We start from the raw sequence: 23,407 nt of genomic DNA, 5'->3' as shown, positions 1-23,407 counted from the left end.
GGTTGGAGAGTGGACAGGTGGCCATGATGGGTTGGGGAGTGGACAGGTGGCCGTGGTGGGTTGGGACAGGTGGCTGTGGTTGAAGAATGATGTCAGGAGAGTGCTTTCAGCGTGAAGACAAGCACAACAAAATATGTTTGCTGATGAAAATATTTTGGTCATTATCTGGGCGCCCAAAGCAACGATGACCAGAATGCCCCCGTCACTCGGGCTAACACTTGCAGTGACTTTCCAGCACCTGAGTCTTCTGATGGCCACAGGTACTCTCCTCCACGTCCCCCATGGCCCAGAGTCCATCTGTCACAAGTGATCCAGGTGCCCATTTGCACAATCAGTGCAAATCACTCACATCTCCCTCATCAGGAATTCAGCCACTGCTGCCTACTGCCATGGCCAGAATGCAGAGAAGGAGTGCTCCTTCCTTGCCAAATTGTTTGGCCTGTTTTAATCCCTGGGAAAGACAACATACAGGATAGAAGGCACTGGACAGTCTTGCTCCAGGAGGCATTTGTTGAGCTGGTGTCCTGTGACTGATTGGGACGCCGGGCTTCCCAATCTGAGGCCCCCCTCTCTGAGCACAAACCATGAGGGTGACCCTGTGCCCAGCCATGCCAGCCGGTGGCCAGTGTGCCCTGGTGACACTGTGCCCTCCCCAGGTCGTGTGGATCACAGCCACCATGCCGTACGTGGTCCTCTTTGCGCTGCTTCTGCGAGGCATCACCCTCCCTGGGGCCGTGGACGGCATCAGAGCGTACCTGAGCGTGGACTTCCATCGGCTCTGCGAGGCCTCGGTGAGTACGCCCTCCACTCGCGGCCCCAGTCCACGTGGGCTGTCAGATGCGTCATGGGGCTCTACATCCCAGGCAGGAGACCCCAAAGGCTGCAGCTGGGCAGCAATTCTCACTCACCCCGCCATGTGCTGGGCCCACCCAGCAGAGTTCCCCGTCCAGGTGAGAAGGGGCCATGTGGGCACAGCGAGCAGCTGAATGGACCGGAACAAGGACATTAGGGGACCAGGTCACCTAGGCTTCTGCAGGGAGAGAGCGGGCGTCGGCTGCCCCGCGACCTCTTCGCTGTGGGCCGTGCTGTCCCTGGAGGAACGCTCCCGGCTCCTCGGATGAGCACCTGGGGGCCGCCCGGTCTGTCCCCGAGGGTGTTGCTGCTCGACTGGACCGCAGCCACGAGCTCTGGTCCCGGATGCATCCTCGGAGCTGGGCTGAGGCTGCGTGAGCTAGGGCCCCCCGTCGGGGAGCCAGACCTTGATGGTCAAACACCCCGGCGCCCCCGGCATAAAGGCGTGACGTGACCGCATCGTGGCCAGAACTTAGTCCACAGTCAGGCTGCGGGTTTCTTCGGCAAAGGAAGAAGCAACTCTGGGTTGAAATATGAGAAGACAACCTTGTGAAGAGAAGAGGCTCGGCGGGGCAATGGCGGGGCGGCGGGGGCTGGAGAGAGAGACAGGCAGCAGCATCGCAGGGAGACGGGCCCAGAGCAGGGAGGCTGGGTGGGCGGCAGGGTCACTGGAAGATCAGGTGGACTGCACTGGGGCGGGGGGGGCCTGTGGCCACCCAGGGAGGCTGAGCTACCGGAGCAGCACGAGGGCGAGGGCGGTCTGGGCTGGGGTGTGGGGCCGGGGCCTGACGCTGCCAGGTTGTGCGAGGGTCGGCTGTGGGGCTCATCGGGCCGGAGGAGGCACCCCCTGGGGCAGCAGTGGGGAGGAAGGGCGAGAAGGGGAGGCAGACGTGGCTCCGACCCCAGGAGCCCTGGGAATGGGGGGCGCCGGCAGGGCGGAGGTCGGGCGCCGAGGGGCAGTGAGAGGAAAGCGCCACGGTCTCGGTGCCACAAGCGCACAGGCGAGGGCAGCCGTGAGCAGTGCCGGGCACAGGCCGGGCAGCCCACCCGAGGACCGAGGCTGTCAGGGCAGCACACGGGTCTCCACGGGAGGCTAAAAGGAGAGTCCGTCCGGCAGCGGGTCCAGGGCCCCACAGCTGCAGAGCCAAGCCCGGGGAGCTGAGAGGTCAGCAGGGCATCCGTCCTCGGGAAAGCCCACGGCAGCTGGGGGGTGCTGGCAGGAGGAGGTGGCCTCGGGCGTCCAAGGCCAGCTGGGCGTGATCTGGAAGTCAGGGAGAAGTGGGGCGTCAGGCAGGAAGGTCAGGCAGCACGAGAGTGCGCGAGACAGATGCCAGGGGTGCAGAGAAAGCAGAGGAGAGTAGGAACCGGTGGTTGTCACGAGTGAGGTAGATTGGTGGATGGATGAGACAGATGATAGAGTCCAGGTGGATGGACGATAGATCACAGACAGGCAGCAGGTGACGGACGATAGATCACAGACAGGCAGCAGGTGACGGACGATAGATCACAGACAGGCGGGCAGCAGATGACGGGTGGATGACGGAAGGACAGGCGTAGGTGGTGGGCGACGGAGACACACAGGACTGGACCTGATCTGAGTGTCCCCACCTCTAACAGTCCCGTCAGCTAGGGAGGGCAGGAGCAGAGACCAGGACAGAGCAGGCCCACAAGCACTGGGCTCCTGGGAGACTGCGGTCCCCAAAGGACAGGTCTATGCAGTCCCCAGCTCGGAGGGTGGGGCCGTTCCTGGTCCCTCCGTGGGGTTCTGGCTGACTTTGCACCACGTCCTCCAGGACAGGGCAGGGCCTGGGCCTCACCAGCTTGGCAGCCATCCTGAGCTGTCCTCCCAGGGCTGCTCCGGGCCCAGGGGCTGCCTGTACGCCCTCTCCCAGGCTCAGGGCAGCCTCCGTCAGAGACCGAGCAGCCCCGGCACCCTTCCCCTGGGGCTTGGCAGTGGGGGGCCAAGTCCCACAGGCCCCGAGGGGATGTGGTTGGGGACTGGCCCAGATCGGGGTGCAGGGCCCCAGCACCATCCCAGGCTCGTCCCTGACCACCCCCTGGGGGATCAGCCATGGTGGCTCAGTCCAGAGGGGCTGCAGGGAGGGGCCTGGACAGGTCCTCACTGGTCCAGGCCGGGTGGGAGCGGAGGTTCCACTGAGGGGCCTGCCCAGCAAGCGGATGGGTTGGAAGTAACTGTCGGCTCCACCCTTCTTGTGCCCCTGGCACCGGGGACCCTGTGCTGCTCTGACGTGGAGGCTGCCCTGCATCCTGGGGGCCATTTCTAGATCCCCATGGGGATGAAGGGGACTGCCTTCGGGGTCAGCGTCACTGTCCTCAGTGGCATCCAGAGGCCCAGCCCTTTCAGGCCATCCAGACTCAGTTGTTCATCTGCAGCTCTCGTGGAGCTGCTCCATCGGACAGGCGGGGTCTAGGCTGGGACAGACAGAGTGCTGTCCAGGAGGGCCCCATTCCAGCAGCAGAGAGGAGGACGGGAAGTAAAGGAAGGGCAAGTCCAGGTCAGTTCTGAGAGGCTGCCCAGGCGGGTCCCAGGGTGGACCGTGGCCTGGGTCTGGAGCTGGGTCCTAGGAGCGGCAGTGAGCAAAGGCTTGGACAGATGGCTGGGAGGCGTATCCTGATGGGTGAGCTGCACGTGCAAAGGCTCTGGGGTGGCCACTGCCCACGGTGAGGACCTGGGGTTGAAAGGAGATAGGAGTCCCCCGGCGACACCGGCTCCTGTCTGCAGCTACCTGCCCAGACGAGCTGGCTGATGACCAGCACAAGGGGGCCCCTTGGCCCCCTGCCCACCCGGCCACTCTAGGCCTTGAGGTGGGAAACATGCTGTCCCCAGTGCTGGGGTGACCCCAAGACTGGGCGTGCTGCCCAAAGGACCGAGCACCACTGGTCCTGGCGTGTGGGCTCCATGTCCAGCCCCCTCACTCAGTCACACTCAGGCCAGCTGCCCTGTGTCCCCAGCTGGGGAGCTCTGGAGTCACTGCCTGAGGACCTCGGCCCACAGGCCTGCACCACGGGCTGTGGGGACAGCCCCCAGGACCTTCCGGGACAGCCCCCAGGACCTTCCAGCACAGCAGGTCTGGCCAGTCCCCCAGGGTGGGTTTCCACTCTCCTCATCCCTGCCCCAGGCTGTGCAGGGCCAAGGGGGGCCTACATCACCATCACCAGCTGGTCTCCACATCACCCTGACCCAAGAGGGTCGTGTCTGACTTTTAAAATACCTCCTTGGTCCAGTATCGACTGCAGGCCTTCACTTGTCATGTGTGTCAGCACCCGGATGTCACCTGTGCCACCCCCAGCAAGCGCACAGAGTCAGAGCCACGGTCGGCTCCACAGGGCTTTCTTCACGTCCCGCCGTGTGCTCACCCTGTGCTCACCGTGCACTCGCCCTGCACTCACCGTGTACTCACCATGCACTCACCGTGCACTCATCCTGCACTCACAATGTGCTTCCACGGGAAGGACAGAAAGTGGGTGTTGGTGGGCACGTGTCTGATTGAGGCACGCATGTCACACAGCATTTTCATAAATTACTGCTGTTACCAGGGTCACGGGCCAGACCAACCCTCACCAGTTGGAGTAATGGGAAACCTCAGGTCCTGCAACAAGACGCAGCCCCCCGTGTATCAGGCTCTCTCGGGCCAGCAACGCGGGAAAGGTTTATTCCCTGAGATGGCATTTGCTTGTTGACAATGATGTCAAGTTTAAGTTCGACCCTGTTCCTTGGAGCCCCTGGCATCGAAGGTGCGGCCGTCTGTGGGACCACCCCATGACCGCCCCCTGTCCTTGGGCTGGCTGAGCCCCCCCGCAGGGACCTCTCAGCGCCGCTCTGTCTGTCTCCGTGCCCCGCGCAGGTCTGGATAGATGCCGCCGTCCAGATATGCTTCTCGCTGGGAGTGGGGCTCGGAGTACTCATTGCCTTCTCCAGTTACAATAAGTTCACCAACAACTGCTACAGGTGAGTCCTGGGCTCCCGCGAGAGGGTCTGCAGAATCAGGTGGGGACACAGCTGATCAGCGGGGGCATCGCTGACTTTGGGAGATAACGTGTCCCTGGAGGAAGGGAGGGGGGATGAGCTGTGCTTGCAAGTCTAAGCCAAGTGGCTTTTAAAGTGGAAACTGAACAGGGAAGCTCGAGGCACAGTGTTGATTGTGGCGTTAAGGGAGCGTCGAAGCAGTGAAGATGCTGATCACCTCGCTGGGAGGAGGCGTCCCGGACCCCCCCCGCCCCCCCGCCCAGGCCCCTTCCTCTGCCCCTCCTCCATCCCCTGCCCCACCCAGCCGGCCTCATCCTCCCAGCACTCAGGGTCGGTCTCCTCCCCCACGTGCCCCACGAGGAAGGGCCTGAATGTGTGCCCACCTGGCCTGCACCTAGGGATCCTGGGCCCCAGGGGCATCCCAGACTCTGTGCAGAGGCCGCCGGGGACCCGGCACCAGGACAAGCAGGAAAGTGGCCGCACTGTGCACCCAGAGCTCTGGCAGCATCTCAGCTGGGGCCGCCCAGCCCGGATGACCTGAGTGACCCGCAGCCACTTGCTGGCCCTGAAATCCTTCTGAAAACAGAGAAAGAATTTCATCCAGGACTGCTTTCTTTGACCTTCGTGAGCCTGTATTTATTCTCTTTCATATCATGAGGATAAAAATGCGGTAAAAATACAAAGGCGGTGTGCACAACAAAATGGCCAGACTGACTACTACCCAGAGGGCCACACAAAGGTGGAGTCTGGATGGCAGGGCCAGACAGCCCCTGCCTGAGCCCACCCTGTGCCCACCTGGGTCTGTGCACCCTGCCAACATCCTTCCACTCGGGCACCAGGAGGGCTGACCCCACACTCCCCCCCACCCGCTCTCTGAATTCTCAGCCGTCAGAGTGGGGCCCACAGGCCAGCAGCATGGGACCCCCAGGAGCGAATGGGAAACACAGCATTTGGGGCCCACCAGACCCGCCCCGTCAGAACCTTCATCTTAACAAGCTCCCCCGGAGACATCTCAAAGCCCCGCCTGGCAGCCCCTGTCGAGCAGGGGTAGGGACCCCTGTGGTCGTCTGTGCTGCCCACCTGGAGCCCCAGCTTTGCTGGTGGGACTGTCTCGCCTTCAGCACTGAGTCGGGAGTCCCAAGAGTCCCTTGGTCCCCAGGCAAACATGGACGGGCCGTAGGGCCTGGCCTAACCAACGTCTGGCCAGAGCCCAAAGCCGCTCAGTGGGGGGTCCAGGTGGGAGGTCCTGTCACCATCACCCGGTGCCAGCCTCCCTCCGGCAGGGCAGCCCTGGACAGCCTCTGGGGCTGCAGGAGGGGATGGCCTGCTCGACTGGGGAAGCGCCCCCCGGAGCTGCCTGCCCCAGACGCAGTAAATTACGAATAATGACTGGAAATTGCAGCGGCTCCAGGCCGGGTGCTGAGACTGCACGTCTTGTTCCTGCAGAGACGCGATCATCACCACCTCCGTCAACTCGCTGACGAGCTTCTCCTCCGGCTTCGTGGTCTTCTCCTTCCTGGGGTACATGGCCCAGAAGCACAGTGTGCCCATCGGGGACGTGGCCAAGGACGGTGAGTGCCCCGGGGCAGGCAGGTCCCCCCTACCCCGCCCGCTCCCGAGGTTCAGGCTGCCCAGTTCTCGACCAGTGTTTTCCCTGCAAACCTAGAGGGAAATGCACAGGCCTCCAGAGCCCTTCCCAAGAGCTGCTGATGTGACTGAGAACAGGATCCTGGGTGCAGCGCACCCACCGCCTCCCCGCACCCCCCGCCCCTGCCCCCTCGGACCACCGTGCTGCATGCAGAGGTTGGGGCATCTTTGCCCCTTGTCCCAGTGCGCCTTGCAGAGGCCACTCGGCTGCAGGACGAGGGTCTGGCTCCGCTCACTGGGCGACCCCCGCCGTTGTTTACACCTGGCCAGGGACGTGAAGCTCAGGGCTCCGAGTCGTTCCAAGCGGCACGGACCTCGGTGTGGTCAGCCAGGAAGAAGCTGGGCTGGTTTGGACATAGCAGTTAATCTGTTCCAAAGCTTTTCCTCCAAATACCCAGTGGCCATGGCACTTGTAGATGGGATTTGGATAATAGCCGAGAATCCCCTGAAGTCTCTGGACGCGGTGACAACAGAGACCCATGTTCCCAACCTGCTCACCATGCCGACACGGACACGGAGTGTCTGCAAACTAGGAAGTTAGCTGAGGGAGAGTGGGCGGGGGAGGGCATGGGCCCAGGTGACACAGGGACCAAGCTGGGCCCCGCAGGAGAGAGCCCCCAGGGTGCTGGGCAGAAAGTCACGGCCTAGGCAGCCTGAAGCTAGGTCAGTCCAGGACCCCAAGGCCTCCCGCGACGGCTGCCACCCTCACCGGCCAGCAGGATCGTTCTGTGCGTGAGCCAGGAGGGGCCTCCCCCGAGACCGTCCCGGTCAGGGGTGGGCCCCTCCCTTCCCCTGGGAAGCCCCTCTTCTCCGGGGGGCTGGGGGACTGATCTCCTCCTGGTCTTCTCACTCTTGAGCCAGAGGGTGGCCTTCAGGGCGGGGCTGAGGGGGACAGACGGCCACCCCCACCTGCGCCCTGAGCTCTCAGCAGGTCGGCCCCGTCAGCCCATCCAGTTCTTGAGAATTTGAGTGCTGGGAGCCGCACTTTTTTTGTTTTCAATTTTTGAATTTTATTTTATTTTTTTATACAGCAGGTTCTTATTAGTCATCAATTTTATGCACATCAGTGTATACACGTCAATCCCAATTTCCCAATTCATCCCACCACCACCCCCGCCGCTTTCCCCCCATGGTGTCCATACGTTTGTTCTCTACATCTGTGTCTCAATTTCTGCCCTGCAAACCGGTTCATCTGTACCATTTTTCTAGGTTCCACATATATGCGTTAATATACGATATTTGTTTTTCTCTTTCTGACTCACTTCACTCTGTATGACAGTCTCTAGATCCATCCACGTCTCAACAAATGACCCAATTTTGTTCCTTTTAATGGCTGAGTAATATGCCATTGTATATATGTACCACATCTTCTTTATCCACTCGTCTGTCGAAGGGCATTTAGGTTGCTTCCATGATCTGGCTATTGTAAATGGTCCTGCAATGAACATTGGGGTTCATGTATCTTTTTTTTTTTTACAACTTTATTGGAGTATAATTGCTTCACAATTGTGTGTTAGTTTCTGCTTTATAACAAAATGATATACATATACATCTGTTCCCATATCCCTTCCCTCTTGCGTCTCCCTCCCTCCCACCCTCCCCATCCCACCCCTCTAGGTGGTCACAAAGCACCAAGCTGATCTCCCTGTGCTATGCGGCTGCTTCCCACTAGCTATCTATTTTACATTTGGTAGTGTATATATGTCCATGCCTCTCTCTCGCTTTGTCACAGCTTACCCTTCCCCCTCCCCATATCCTCAAGTCCATTCTCTAGTAGGTCTGTGTCTTTATTCCTGTTTTACCCCTAGGTTCTTCATGACATTTTTTTTCTCTTAAATTCCATATATATGTGTTAGCATATGGTATTTGTCTTTCTCTTTCTGACTTATTTCACTCTGTATGACAGACTCTGGGTATATGCCCAGTAGTGGGATTGCTGGGTCATATGGTAGTTCTATTTTTAGTTTTTTAAGGAACCTCCATACTGTTCTCCATAGTGGCTGTATCAATTTACATTGCCACCAACAGTGCAAGAAGGTTCCCTTTTCTCCACACCCTCTCCAGCATTTACTGTTTCTAGATTTTTTGATGATGGCCATTCTGACTGGTGTGAGGTGATACCTCATTGTAGTTTGGATTTGCATTTCTCTAATGATTAGTGATGTTGAGCATTCTTTCATGTGTTTGTTGGCAATCTGTATGTCTTCTTTGGAGAAATGTCTATTTAGGTCTTCTGCCCATTTTTGGATTGGGTTGTTTGTTTTTTTAATATTGAGCTGCATGAGCTGTTTATACATTTTGGAGATAAATCCTTTGTCCGTTGATTCATTTGCAAATATTTTCTCCCATTCTGAGGGTTGTCTTTTCATCTTGTTTATGGTTTCCTTTGCTGTGCAAAAGCTTTGAAGTTTCATTAGGTCACATTTGGAGCTGCACTTTGAAAGCAGGAAACAGAGGTTTGGAGACGGGGCAGACAGACCCCTCTAAGACTGCAGTGGGAAAGCTGGGGGCTGGAGTGAAATCTCAGCAAGTGTTTCCAAATCCATACTCTTTCCTGTAGGAAAAAAAATCCAATATAGGCAGGAGAAAGGGAACATAATGCAAATAAATACAGAGCAGTGAAATTTACTCACTGTTGCATTTATGCATTTTCACCGCTCTTTTGCCCTTTATTATGATAAATAGCAATAGTTTGCAAGAACCTCCATTAACCCCTGAAGTAAGCTGAATGTATTCTATGCATTTCCATGACAAGCAAAGTAAATGTCATTTATAGCTCTAATTCTCCAGAAAACAGGGTGAAATGTTAACCCAAGAGCAGAAATGAAAGGTGAGGATATTGGCCTTGAGTTCAGCCGAGCGTATGGTTATCGTCCTGGGTTTGTGGCATTTAGACTGTAGAGCTTTTCAAACGAGACACCCCTTCGTTCCACAGCGGAAACCCTGCTCCCTCCGTGGGGTTGGGACTCGCAGAGCACAGGCCTGACACCAGGGCTCCTAAGAGACCTTGGGAGGTGGACCCTGGCTCTGGCCTTTGTTTGACTCTCTAGAAGGATCAGTAAGTGCCCTGTTCCTAACAGCTGGCACCCAACACAGGCCCCGCTGAGGACGAGGGAACCGAAAAAGTTATGTCACACCTCCTTGATCAAGTGCTCGGGAGACCATCCCAGTGAGCTACATGGCACATCTTTTTAAAGTTACCCATGAAAATGATCAACTAGCAGTTTCCTGTGGGCATCTTTTTTACTTTGGGATCATTTGCAGCCAAAGTGCCTGAGTCTTGGCTGAGTCCTGAGCCCCTCCATCCCCACCTCCACCCAGATCCCACCTGCTGGGGGGAAGGGAGCAGGTGCGTTTCCCGCGTGTGCCCATCCTGACCTGGCAGTCGCACTCCCAGGAGAGTATCAAAGGGACAGTCAGAGGAGGCTCGTACATGAGCAGAAACACACCGCTTTGCCAGGAGCATCTGGAGAAGCCCTCGCTAAACTGTGGTATCTGTGTAACACTGCGTGGTTTCTAAAGATGATACTCTTGAGTTATACGTTGGCACAGAAAAATATCTACAGTGTGGGCTGCATGACCCACAGCGTGCCCGTGTGTGTAGGCAGTGCACATGTGTCCACCGCAGGCACCAAAAACAAACCAGGAGGCGCCCCGAGTGCTTGGAGGGAGGAACGGTAGGACCCCTGGAAGCCCCTCCCGCCCTCCCGCTGGCTGTGCCCCCTCCTCTCCCAGGGCCCGCACAGCCCCGGGAGACGGTCAGGGGCTGGAGGGGAGAGAACAGAGGCCCTCCCTCCCATGGATCCGGCTTCCATTCTCCAGAGTCCTGGGCCCTGAATTCCAGGAGGGAGGGCTTTCCAAGGAGAGCGGAAAGAAGGCAGTAGGCAGGGCGTTGTGCCCCTTGTGGTCTCCGGGGCGGGGGGGGGGGGGGGGGCGGGGCTGGGGGTGACGGAAGCAACGGCGGGGTCTGCTTTCAGGGCCGGGGCTGATCTTCATCATCTACCCCGAGGCGCTTGCCACGCTCCCGCTCTCCTCCGTCTGGGCCGTGGTTTTCTTTGTCATGCTGCTCACCCTGGGAATCGACAGCGCCGTGAGTGACCTCGGTGCTCCGCGTGCCGTGGGCCCACCAGTGACAGCCAGCCCTCACGGGGCCAGGCCGGCCCCGGGTGCCCTTGCGGGTCTCCCAAAGCCCCGTGCCTGCACAGCGCCCCTGCGTGGGAGGCAGGGTCCCACAGTAACTGCAGGGAGGCTTCGGACCAGCTCGCCCCTCTTCTCCCCCCGGGGGAGGGCACAGCAAGCCCCCTGCGAGTCCTAGACACACAGGCACAGGGCCGGGAGCAGCAGGGCGGTGCAGGAAAACGAGGCAACGGGGCGACGGGACACACGGGGCCCGGGCAGCCCGACTCACACCTTCCCTGCCCCCCAGCCGCCAGGAGGAAGGGTGCCCGCGCGGGGTGGGAAGCGGAGGCTGCAGCCGGGCCCTCTGAGCATCCTGTGGCGGCCCTGCGTGCGCACGGGCGCTGGCTCGGCAGGCGGACTTCCTCGGGCTACTCCTCCACGTGGCCTGCTGGGCCCGACAGCCGAGACCTCAGGCCCCACGTTCATCCGAGCTTCCTGCAAAGTGCGGAGGACCGCGATCCCCACTGTGACAGCCGGTCACGCACTGTAGCCCTCCACCTCCGTCTCCGCGTCAGCCTTGTCACCTGCCCACTGGGTGGGCACAGCCCTTGGCGGGGACTCCCATAATCAGCACGTCCTGGAGGGGGTGGTCCCCACAGAGCAGGGCAGAGAGGCCCCCCAGCTGGCCGGGCCTCGCGGGTGACACCCCATCACGACAGCACTGAGAGTCAGGAGGTCTTAATCAGTGAGGACATGGCCAGGTCCTCCCCGGGAGCAAAACTAAGCTGTGCTTGTGGGACAGACACTTGCTTAGAAAAGCCCAGCAGAGCTGAGCCTTTGTGGCGACGCAGGGGACGGTATTACGAGGGCCACGTAGCACTCCACCCCCTCTGGCAAATGCTCACCAGAGGACAGGGCATCCACCCCAGGTCCTCCCTCTCCAGTGGCCGTGTGTCCAGAGCAGCCCTTGCCGAGGGTGCATTGTGCACCCCAGACACCGTGCAGCTCCTGACTCTGTGCGCGTCCGTCGAGTTACCCGTATGGGGGCCTAGGCGGGGCGCAGAGCGCCGGCCCCGCCCCCAGCGCTCCTCTGCCCTGTGTCGGCTGCAGATGGGCGGGATGGAGTCGGTGATCACCGGGCTCATCGATGAGTTCCAGCTGCTGCACAGGCACCGGGAGCTCTTCACCCTCCTCATCGTCCTGGCAACCTTCCTTCTCTCCCTCTTCTGCGTCACCAATGTACGTACCTGCGCACCTGCGCTCGCCCGACCGACGATGTCTCCTTAGCGTTTGGTGTTGGGCAGCAGTGGTTAGCGCTGTCAGACCAGACAGAAGCACGGCATTTCCGAGGGCTGCACCCCTCCAGACAACCCGCGACCTGTAATACGCGGGTGGCTGTGGTCACTCTCGGGGTGGCCTTGAGCACATGCAGGGAGCCACGGTCACTCAGCGTCACCATGGTCTCACGCGGTCCCTGGGTGCCTGAGCACTTGGTCTGGAGTGTTTCGGAACCTGGAGAGCTCCCTGGGAAGAGCCCGTGGATTTGTGGGGCAGGAGGGTCAGGGGAGGCCTGTCGGGGGGATGCAGGACCCAGGTCCTCCCCCTCACAGAGGCCCTGCCAACTTTGGCATTTGCTTTGCTTTCATCCCTAATTGCTGGGGAGGAGAGAAGTTTTTCTTTTCCGGAATAGATGGGTCCCTAAGCAGCTGCTTGTGGACTGAATTTTAGTGATTCAAATAACACTCTCTAGGGAGTAAAATAGACGTTGTCTGTCACCTGACACTGCGGGCCAGGTTTCTGCTTTGGCAAGCGCACTTTGGTGGGCGAGGCGCGCCGCGCCGGGCACCCCGGGTTCAGCAGGCGCTCCCCGCTCTCTCCTAGGGTGGCATCTATGTCTTCACGCTGCTGGACCACTTTGCGGCCGGCACGTCCATCCTCTTCGGGGTGCTCATGGAGGTCATCGGGGTGGCCTGGTTCTACGGTAAGGACGGAGCTTTCCTCGGGGGGCTGCTGTGCTCCAACCACAAAGACCCAGCCCCTGCGCTGTCACTACGACCGGCCGGGCCGGCGTCCGTGGGCTTTGTCACTGTGCTGCTTCCTTTTTGGCAAAGCTGCCCTCCACTGTGGTCACCACACATCACAGAGGAGGCTTGGCAGCCAGCTGTTCAGTGGATCAGTGTAGACAGCCTGGACGGCAGCCCGAAATCCTTACTGCGGTCAGAGCACTCGGTGTGGCCACATAATCACGCTGCTGGTTCTTGAGGAGGAAGGATTTGCAAGGACGCTGGGACACTGGCTGGTGCTGGAGGCGAGGTCTCCGCATTTGCTGAGCACAGTCGACCAGCGCCGAGGTGGCAGGGGAGCAGGCTGAGTGGGCTTCTCTCTGGGGACGTGCCACTAAGGCCCTCAGCAGACGGGAGGGGTGACGGTAGTGTCCAGAGAGCCGCTGTCCAGCGTCGGGCCAGAACTCCTGACCCTGCGCGGACAGCACCACCTGGACTCCAGACCACCCCCCGCCCTGGTTCAGCGCTCACTCGTGGATTAGGACTGGGAGCCCCTCGAGGTCAGGGGCCTGCTGGTCAGCAGGCAGCCCCTGGAAGAGGCACGGCCCAGCCTGCAGCTGTGCTGCCCGGCCCCTCCTGGGGTGCCCGCCACATCTCCTGGGATGTCCTGCTGTAGGTTTGACAGCTGCAGAAGCTGTGCCCTTTCCAGCCTACTGCCCGGGCCCACCTTGCTCTCTCTCCGTTTCTTTCATGTGACCTGGGGTCATGGTGCCACTCAGCTCTCCTGGCCAGGTATCTGTGGGGGAGTTTGCAGTGAAAGCTCGAGATAACGGGCACACTCCCCTGCATGTGTATGTGCTTCAGCCCAAAGCCAAAGGCCTGTGCTGTTCAAGAACCACAGACTCGCAGCAGCCCTGGTGTCACATGAGGGGGTCATGGTCTCTGCCTCGGCCCTGGAATTATAACCTGAAAAGCACTCACTCTAGCTTTGAGAGGCTTAACCTGGCAAATAGTTCATATCCCAAGAATACTCTTCCAATTATATTTACTTTTCTACAGAAAAGGGAAATATCAAGCTCTCTGTGCTTTCATTGGCACCTGGAATCAATACTTGTCTATAGCTTTAAATTATAATCTCCCCACCTCAAAATAAAACCTCAGAGAAGGAGAGAAAGTGCTTCAAACGTATCCCACAGCCATGAACGTGGGGCTGGCGGAGACGGGAGGCAGGCTGGCCCTGCAGGGACCAGGTGCTTCCCAAAGCCTCCAAAGACAGAGGTCACGCCGTTTCTCCAGACGGCCATTCGCACCCAGAACGCGCCCACCTCTCAGTGCCCCCAGGTCCCTGTGGTCTCAGAGAGGATGACCCGGCGCAGGAGGGGCTGGCCTGCCCTGGACCTGCTTGAGGGCCCGAGGGGCCTGGTGGACACGCCCATCTTTGCTGGCCTTTGGGTTCAGCCTCCTCCACCCAACTTCTCCAGGGTCCGAGTCCGGGATCTGCTGATGGGGTTGGAGTGTGAAGAGGGGATTCTGCATGGAGGTGTAGCTCTGCTGTGTCCCCGCATGTGACACAAGACTCGGCCAACCAGCTGCTGTCACGTGACCAGAGGCCAGGCCAGGCTCAGGGCAAGAGAAATCACTGTAAGATCTGGAGAAAGCTGCGGCACATGGAGCTTCTAGAAGTAGCTTTCCTTACAAAAGCATGACTGTTCACACAAACGGAATGTCGTTCAGCCTTAAAAAGGGCATTCTGATGCATATGCTACTACAACATGGATGGACCTTGAGGGCATTCTGCTCAGTGACATAAGCCAGCCACAGAAGGACAGATCCTGTAGGAGTCCCATGAGGTCCCTGGAAGAGTCAGGTTCACACAGACAGAAAGTAGGATGGGGGCGTGGCATGGGCTGGGTGAGGGGATGGGGAGTGAGCACTTAATGGGGACCGAATCTCAGTTGGGGAGGATGAGAAAGTTCTGGAGATGATGGTGGTGGTACTCGCACAACAGTGTGAATGTACGTAATGCCACTGAGCTGTGCACTAAAAATGGTTAAAATGGTAAGTCTTATATATATTTTACCATGATTTTTGTAAATGAACAAAAAGTGATTACAGAGGGGAAGCAGGGATGACCGTGAGCCACGGGGAGGAGGAGCTGAGATGGGAGGAGGGCGGAGGCCCCACAGGCCCCCTTGGGGTCATCAGTGATCCCAGTGTCACCACGGGGACATGCGTTGGGCCTGGGTCAGCAAGACCCCTGGGTGGCTGGGTGGGGCGGCCTGGGCACCAGCGTGCAGCCCGAGCTCCAGGTCTGCTGGGGGTGGCCCCGGGGTTGGTGGGGGCCCGGCGGGGCCCGCGTCTCGGGCAGATGCCGTGCTGACCGCCTGCTTGGCCACCTCCCCGCAGGCGTGTGGCAGTTCAGCGACGACATCAAGCAGATGACCGGGCAGCGGCCCAGCCTCTACTGGCGGCTGTGCTGGAAGTTCATCAGCCCATGCTTCCTCCTGGTGAGGCCCCTCCTTCCCCGCTCCCCCGCCACCCGGTCCAGCAGGGGCCACACATGCCTGATGATGGGGGAGGGGCTCGGTGCTGCCCGGGGACCAGGGTCTCCACGGGCGGGAGTCGGCGGGTCACCAAACTCAGGCAGGAGGGCAGGCTGGCCCCCCACATCCTCTGGTCTCCTGAAGATCCCCCCCGACTGGAGCCACTGAGAAACCACTCACGGGAGGCAGGGGTCCCACCCGATTAAGGCCCGTGTGCGTCCTGCTCGGCCCCTGTGCTTGGAGGGCGTCAGCTGACCTCTGCCTGGAGGCCCGAGAGAAGGGTGAGAACCTGGGAAGACAGGTGCTCAGATGCGAGGCCGGACGGGAGCCGCTCAGGTTCTGTGACAGCGCGGCCCCCAGGGCTCCCCAGTAGCTGCTGTCGTCCAGGCCAGGGGTCTGCAAGCTCGGGCCTGCGGCCAGGTCCACCCACCGCCTGTTGCGTTGGAACACGGCCGTTCTGGTTCATCCACGCGTCCACACCACAACCTCAGAGCCAGGTGGCTGTGGCCGAGCCCCAGTGGCTCACAAAGCTGGAACTGCCTGCCCTGTCTGGTGGCCCCAGGCAGCCGTTTAGCGGCCGTCCAGCTCTGAGTGCAGAGCCCAGGACAGCGAGCACCTCGTGACCTTGGCCCTCCTCCTGCCCAGCCAGCCCAGCGGCCCCCAGGGTGTCCACGGATGGGGCAGGGGCCTCGGGCAGCACCCCCTCCACCCCGAGGGCCAGTGAGAGAGGAGGCAGAGTGGGGGTGAGGTTCCCAGTTCGAGCCCCAAGCTCCCTGAGCTGCTCCAAACCTGCAGGGGCTGCTGGTCACCCCCAGCTACCCAGCAGCCTGGGGCCTGTGACCTCCAGACCAGCCAGGTGTCCTGCTTCTCCCCGTGTGGCAACCTGTGAGGTTTACAAGGGACAGTGAGAGAATCCCCGCCCATCAGACTTCAGAATTGGAGGGGTGTGCGCCCCCCAAGCACCCCCGCCCCGTCCTGCAGCAGCCCCAGTCTGCAGAGTGCACACAGACGCCCGCTGCCTGGGTTCTCGGCCTAGTCCCGTTGTGCGGGGGACCCTCCACCGGAGCCACCCGCTGGTACCCCTGCCCCAGCCGCCCCTGACCCCTGCCCCTCGGTTTCAGTTTGTGGTTGTGGTCAGCGTCGCAACCTTCCGGCCCCCGCACTACGGAGCCTACATCTTCCCCGAGTGGGCCAACGCACTGGGCTGGGCCATCGCCGCCTCCTCCATGTCCGTGGTGCCCATCTACGCCGCCTACAAGTTCTGCACCCTGCCCGGCTCCTCGAGGGAGGTGTGTATCTGGACAGGTCTCCTTCACCTGCCCTTCCCCCCCGCCCCCGATCGTGAGGCCACCAACAAGGTCAGGCGGGTGTCCCTGTCCCAGGCCTACCCCCGCCTGCTCATTCTGCCCAGCAGGAGGGGCTGGAAGGGCCGGAGATCATGCCAGAGACACGTGGGCTGGTGTGAGGATGGGCTGTGCCTGTGCGTACATGCGTTCGTGTGTGTGTGTGCCTGTCTTTGTGTGTGCATGTGTGTGTGTACACGCCTGTGTGTGCCTGTCTTGGGGGGGGTGTGCGCTCACCTGTGTGTGCCTGTCTTGGTGTGTGTGTGTCCTCACGTGGGCACACACACGTGGGCACATACACGTGCGTACTTGCCTGTGTGTCTCTCTGTGTGTGTGCACACATGCTCTACAGTGTGCAGTGCAGGTGGAAGGTCAGTGGTCTGAGGGTGGGGGTGGAAGCAGGGGACCCGCCCTCTCCTGGGGCCGAGTCCATGTGGGGCCGAGCAGGGCCAGCGGGATCCCCAGGCGGGCACCCTCGTGTGGGCTGGGGGTGGCTCTGGGCCTCACAGTCGATCGGGCATGCTCCTGCGTCACCTATGAAGGAGGGGGTGGGTGGGCTGGGCACGGGGGTCCCTCCACCTCACATCTTGGTGCCGGGATTCCTGGAAGAGATGGAGGACACCTTTGCTCAGGGCCCACCGTGAGCTTGACGTGGAGACGAACCTCCTCCAGTAGTGGCTACTCCAAGTTGGGCTGGACTTTGCTCCAGGGTCTAAGGAGACCCAAGCCATCAGCTCCCACATCGACAGCAGTTGACCAGGGCCCATTCACCCCGCTGAGGCTGGGCCGGCGCCCACAGTTGCTCCTTCTCTTCTAGAAACTGGCCTACGCCATCACGCCCGAGAAGGAACACGAGCAGGTGGACAGAGGGGAGGTGCGCCAGTTCACAGTGAGTGCCACTCTCCCCACTGCTGGCTGGGAGCGGAGGTTCCCTGGGTGGGTGCTCCCTCCTCCAACCCCAGAGCGAGGTGCTTGGTCAGGACGCCAGCATCAGCTGTGAATGCTGCACAGCCAAGTCCTTCCAGGACGTGGACACTCTGACTCGAAAGCTGTGTAAGGGGCATGATTTTAGGCAGGGGTGGGGGTGGGGGCCTATTGGGACAGAGAACTGCCCCTTATGCAGCTTGAAGGGTCGTGACCTGGTGCAGGATGCTCTGTTTGTGCTTTGCTTTCTGTCTCATTCATTCCAGCTCTGTCATTATTTCTCCCTCCTACTTTCATTGGTCTACTCTGTCATACATTTACTAACTTCTTAATTTAGACCGTGGATCATTAATTTTCAACCTTTCTTCTTTTCTAACATAAGCATTCAAGGCTAAGAATTTCCCTCAGAATACCCTGTTGGCTGTGTTCCACAACTTTTTTTTCTTATAATGAGAAATTTTTGTTAACATCTTTATTGGAGTATAATTGCTTTACAGTGTTGTGTTAGTTTCTGCTGTATAACAAAGTGAATCAGCTATATGTCACAACTTTTAACATAGCATTTTGTGTATCATTTAGTTCTAAGCATATTTTAATTTTCATGGTGACTTCTTCCACCCATGAATGCTTAGAAGTCTGCCTTTAAATTCCCAAATATATGGGGATGTTTCATTTATCTTTTTATTATTGATTTCTAAATTAATTGCATTGGGTTCAGACACCTTTTTACTCATTCTTTGGAGTGTATTGATACTCCTTTATGGCCAAGTACCTAATCAAATTTTATAAATGCTACATGTATCTTCAGATGAGATGTATTCTCCAATTGTTGATATGCAATTCTCCTTCTGTCCATTAGATTGGGCTTGTAACTGCGTTGTTCAAATCTTTTACAATTTTGCACATTTTAGCTCTGTTTAACCATCAGTAATCAGTAGATATTTATGGGATATCTGACCTTGAAAGCATATTTGTCCAAGTTTCCCTTGTAGTTGTACTGGGTTTTGCTTTATCTATTCTGAGCCTGTTTTCTGGGACAGCTATGGGTTCAGAATTATCACATCTACTTGGCCGATCCTTGCTCCCTTGCTGTGTTTTTGCTCTTAAAGTCCTTCTTGTCTGAGGTGACTACAGCTGCACTAGGTTTCTTTTGAGTTTACCTGAAATGTCTTTTGTGATCTTTTAACTTCCAACTTTGCAATCATCTTAACATTTAGGTGTCTTTAGCAAACCTCGAACACACTGGAATGCTTTAGTCTGGCAACTGGGCAGATTAATCCATTTATATTTGTTGATTATGGTACAGTTGGGCTTGATTCTGCTATTTTTTAACCTGTTCCATTTTTTTTTTTTTTTTTTTTTTTTTTTTTTTTTTCTTTTTGCGGTATGCGGGCCTCTCACTGTTGTGGCCTCTCCCGTTGCGGAGCACAGGCTCCGGATGCGCAGGCCCATCGGCCATGGCTCACGGGCCCAGCCGCTCCGCGGCATATGGGATCCTCCCAGACCGGGGCACGAACCCGTATCCCCTGCATCGGCAGGCGGACTCTCAACCACTGCGCCACCAGGGAGGCCCAACCTGTTCCATTTTTTAATGTTTATTTTTCCACCTTATTGTTGCCTTTTATGATTGATTTTTTTGGTCTTTTTTTTTTCTTGTTCTACTCTTTCCTCTCTGTTTGGAATTTATATACTTTATTCTATTCATTTTATAGTTGTTTGTGAAATTGTACCATGCATATTTCACTTTAAGTATAAAGTTAAACATTATCTGAACACCCATCCTGAATATCACAAGGACTTAAATTTTCCTCCTACAGATTAATAAGCTATTATTGTCCAATATTCCATTTATGTCATTTTTAACCCACAAATTAGTCACTATTATTATTGTTGTTATTTTGTCCAGAAACTTCCCTGGACAAGTGTGCATGTCCAGTGTTTATTTGTTCACTCTACTTTTTGGCATATACGTCTTTCGTTTGAGGACCATTTTCTTGCCTTTCTAAGAAGCATCCTTCAGACATTCCTTTAAGGGGGTGTCTTAATAAACTTCCTCACTGTTGTGTGTCTGTGAATGTCTTTACTGGGCCCTTATTTATGACAGAGTTTCCACAGGCATGTGGCTCTCGATCAAGTTATGGTCTTTCAGCATTCTGAAGATGGTGGTTCTCCACCTGCAGCCCTGCAGTCCTGCTGAGACATGTGGCCCCATGGGGCGGGGTCCCCGGACCCATTCCAGCTTCCTTTGCATTTGGTGCTGCAGTTTCCCTGTGACGTGTCTGGGCATAGATTTCTTTTATTTATATTATTGCAAAGTTATTATAAGTAGTTTTATTTACTTATTCCTCCTGGCATCTCTTGTGTGCCCAGGGTCTGTAAATTCATGGTTTTTGTGAGTTCTGGGAACTTTGCAGCCCTACTTAAATCTTGCCCCTTGCTTCTCTGCTTCCGTCCTGGGCTCTGCCATATGGGGCTTCCCTGGCTCCTCCGGGTCTCATACTCTTTCAGGTGTCTTTTTAGGTTTTGTGTCCGGGTGCAGCATTGTACATTAGTCCACCCATGGCTGTTTTTCATTTATTTAACCACATAACAAAATAAACCCTTGTGAACAACCATACAAAACTCCACCTTGATAGTAACTCACGTCTACCTCCGTGTCTGCCACCCTCCTGCCCCTGAAGTCAACACCATCTCAATCTAGCTGAATATTTCCCATGCATTTTCTGCTGCACAGTTTTGTTGCATCTGTAGGTACTGCTATATTCCTGAAAAGTAGACTGTTTGGTTTCAGTTGTTTTTAAATTTATTGAAAGGGCATCACGCTGCCTGAGTCTTTGGGTTCATTTCTCCACCGTGCACGGTTCCAGCACTGTACTTCATGCTTCTCATACCCACAGTCTGCTGAGCCTTTTGGAACTGTGGGTTTATAATTTTCAGTGTATTTGGAAATTTTGGGCTATTATTTCTTCCATTTTTTTCTGTCCCACCCCCTAAGGTCACGGGCTCCAGTTACCCATATTTTAGGCCACATTAATTCTCTTCCCTTTGTGTGTTTTATTTTGCGTGCTTTCTGTTGCTTTTGTTTGGTCCACTAATTTTTTCCTCTGCAAAGTCTAATCTGCTAATAATCCCATCTAGCACACCTATCATTTCACACGTTGTCGTTTTCATCTCTAGAAGTTCACGCTGGGTCTTTTTATGTCCTTCATCACGCCTCTACTTACCTTTTGGACATATGGACTGCAGTTATAATCACTGTGTAATTCCCTCATCTGCCAGTGTCAACATCTGTGTCTGTGCCGGGTCAGTGTCAGTTGACTTTTCTCATAAGGGGTTGAATTCTTCTGCTGCTTCACACATCTGGTCATTTTTAATTGGATTCTGAATATTGTGAGTTTTACCTTGTTAGAGGCTGGATATGTTTGTGTTTCTTTACATATTCTTGAGCTCTGTTCTGGGTCGTCATTAAGTTACTCGGAGACAGTTTGATCTTTGGGGGACTTGGTTTTTAAGACTAGTTAGGTGGGACCAGAGCGGCATTTAGTGGGGGGCGGTTTCCAGTGCTGGTGCAAGACCTGGGTGAACACTCTACCTGGCGCCCTGAAATCCAGGAGATGCTCCAGCCTGGCTGCAGGGTGGGCACAGCTCCTGTCCTGTGAGTTTCAGAGACATTTCCCAAATCCTGCCGGGAGGGTGTCTCCAGCCTCGAGTGCCCTGAATGCTCAGCTGAACCCTCGGGTCCCTGTGCACGTGCCCAGGGCCCTCAGTGCCGCACTCGCCCCTCTGCAGCTCCATCCTGTGAACTCCAGCCGCCTTGGGCTCCCCAGCACTCACCCCACCTCATCAGGCCAGGGGGTCGCTGCCCCACCTGGTCGTCCCCTCCCCCGCTGAAGCCTAGAAAGCCCCTCGAGGCCGAGGCCGCAGTGGGGCAGTTGGACAGATCCCCTTGCTTGTCTCCCTCGGGGAATCTGTCCTCTGTCGTCTGGCCTCCTGTGTCTGAAAACCCATTATTATGTATATTTTGTTCATTTTAAGCCGTGTCAGATGGTAGAATATATTCAGTCCCCATTACTCCATCTGGACCAGAAATATCCTTCTTTTCTTTTTGGCTGAGCTGCGCACCTTGCGGGTTCTTAGTTCCCCGACCAGGCAGTGAAAGCGCCGAGTCCTAACCACTGGACCGCCAGAGAATTCCCTGGACCAGAAATGTCTTTGTCTGTGGCTGTGGCCGTTCACCTTGACGCTGCACACGGAAGTGTCACGTGTGCAGTGATGGAGACGCGTCTCCGTCACGTGCCCCCTTCCTGTGTCCCCCGTCGCTGACGGTTACACTGTTCACTTCTGTGGAAGCAGCAGTGGGCCCTGTGAACTGTGCAGCACGTAAGTGGCATCTATCACTTTTTAAACAATTTCTTACACAGCTGCCCAGTAATCCGAGGATCACAACCTCTCTGGTCCATGGGGATCTGAACTGGAGTTTCTGGTTCTTGCCGACCCGCTCGGGGTGGCTGCTGCCCGTGTTTCTGCTCTCCTGGTTGCAGCTTCATGGCTTGATCTCCACCTGTGGGGACTCTGAGCGGCCCCATAAGCACGCCTTCCTCTGAGAAGGTCGCCTTCGGCTCATCTGTGGCCAGGACAGAGGGCCACTTCACCCCCGGGGTCGGGTCTCAGCTGGGGTCCCAGGTGTGGCCCCCCCGGCCTCAGCACTGGTCTGAAGTCACCAGGGAGCCACTGCTCCGGCCCACGGGCCGTCCCTGTTCAAGCCCTGCCTTCTGGCTGCCCTCTGGCTGCTGTGTGGGTGTGTCCTAAGCAGGTTCTCCCGATGGTGATGGGGGGCCCTGCGGTGGGACCAGAGGCAGCACCTCCTACCCAAGGTGTGGCTGTGTCAGAGACAAGCCCTGCCCGTCTTTGTCCGGGAATGTTTACACAACACGGTTCTTTTTTTTTTTTTTTTTCAATTTAGAAGATATCATTTAAATTTTTTTTTCTTTTTTTTTTTTTACATCTTTATTGGAGTCTAATTGCTTTACAGTGGTGTGTTAGTTTCTGCTTTATAACAAAGTGAATCAGTTATACATATACATCTGTTCCCATATCCCTTCCCTCTTGCGTCTCCCTCCCTCCCACCCTCCCTATCCCACACCTCTAGGTTAGTGCGATCGGATGGCTTGTGCTCAAAAATAGGCTGAACTAACAGCTGGGTAATAACAGGCGATGACATTTGTGGACAACTAAATAGGGCCCCTGTCCATCTCACCCTTTCCCGAGCGGTGAACGAGGCCTCATCCCCCACCCACAGGGTCACACAAAGCAGACAGCACCACGGGGTGCAGGGTTCCACTGGGTTGGGATCAGAGGCCCCAGGGGGCCAGGGGCATCGCAGGTCACATGCGAGCCAGTAGGCGAGTGCTGTGGACCAGCCCAGGCATGCTGGCATGCAGTGTCTGTCCAGCATCTGATGTCACACTGGCCAGGGATGGCAGAGGCTGCTGGCCCATGCTCTGGCCCCTTGAGGCCACTGTGCCCGCCGACAACATCTCTTTGTGAAGTGATGACTTGTCTCCATAAAGTTAAAAAGGACGTCAGGTCTGTGGTACCCCAGGAGCAGTGCTGGTCACCCAGCCACCCGCTGGGCTCAGGGATCTCCCAGCTACAAACCGGGCCGCCAGCCCAGGAGCTGCTTTTATCCAAGGAGCTCCTCCCTTCACGCCTGAATAAGCCCTGTTTTCGTTCCAGCTCCGCCACTGGCTCGTGGTGTAGAGGGGAGCGGAGGAAGGAGACCCACAGGGCACCATCCACAGCAGGACAGAGGCAACGAAGAAGGAAAATCTGAGCTTTGAGAGAAAGGAGGGCTGTGCCCACGCCATACCTGCTGCTTCGCTGGACACACTCAAGCCCTTCCCCTGACTGGTCACACCCTCTGTGCCACAGGGAGCCGACCCTCTGTCCGCCGTGTCACTGTGTAACTTACCTAGTCTGTGCCCGTCC

The 23,407-nt window shown here is 57.0% G+C and overlaps 1 protein-coding gene across 1 annotated transcript in view; it reads left to right on the top strand.

Moving 5' to 3' along the window:
* Positions 1-23,179, top strand: part of SLC6A3 (solute carrier family 6 member 3) — a gene marked incomplete at its 3' end in the record, with an annotated part of 33,367 nt that extends 10,188 nt beyond the window's left edge. The window contains exons 5-14 of the mRNA XM_081233887.1: positions 657-791; positions 4,719-4,822; positions 6,287-6,411; positions 10,465-10,577; positions 11,717-11,845; positions 12,488-12,587; positions 15,016-15,116; positions 16,274-16,441; positions 17,313-17,384; positions 23,156-23,179. Of these exons, the coding sequence (XP_081090013.1) occupies positions 657-791; positions 4,719-4,822; positions 6,287-6,411; positions 10,465-10,577; positions 11,717-11,845; positions 12,488-12,587; positions 15,016-15,116; positions 16,274-16,441; positions 17,313-17,384; positions 23,156-23,179 (1,071 nt within the window). The remainder of the gene's footprint in view (positions 1-656; positions 792-4,718; positions 4,823-6,286; positions 6,412-10,464; positions 10,578-11,716; positions 11,846-12,487; positions 12,588-15,015; positions 15,117-16,273; positions 16,442-17,312; positions 17,385-23,155) is intronic.
* Positions 23,180-23,407: the final 228 nt, after the last annotated feature.

This window comes from Mesoplodon bidens (genome assembly GCF_964165515.1).
Source record: "Mesoplodon bidens genome assembly, chromosome: 4".
Lineage (NCBI taxonomy): Eukaryota > Metazoa > Chordata > Mammalia > Artiodactyla > Ziphiidae > Mesoplodon > Mesoplodon bidens.
Note: the sequence above shows the minus strand (reverse complement) of the source record. Positions and strands in the feature narration are given on the sequence as shown.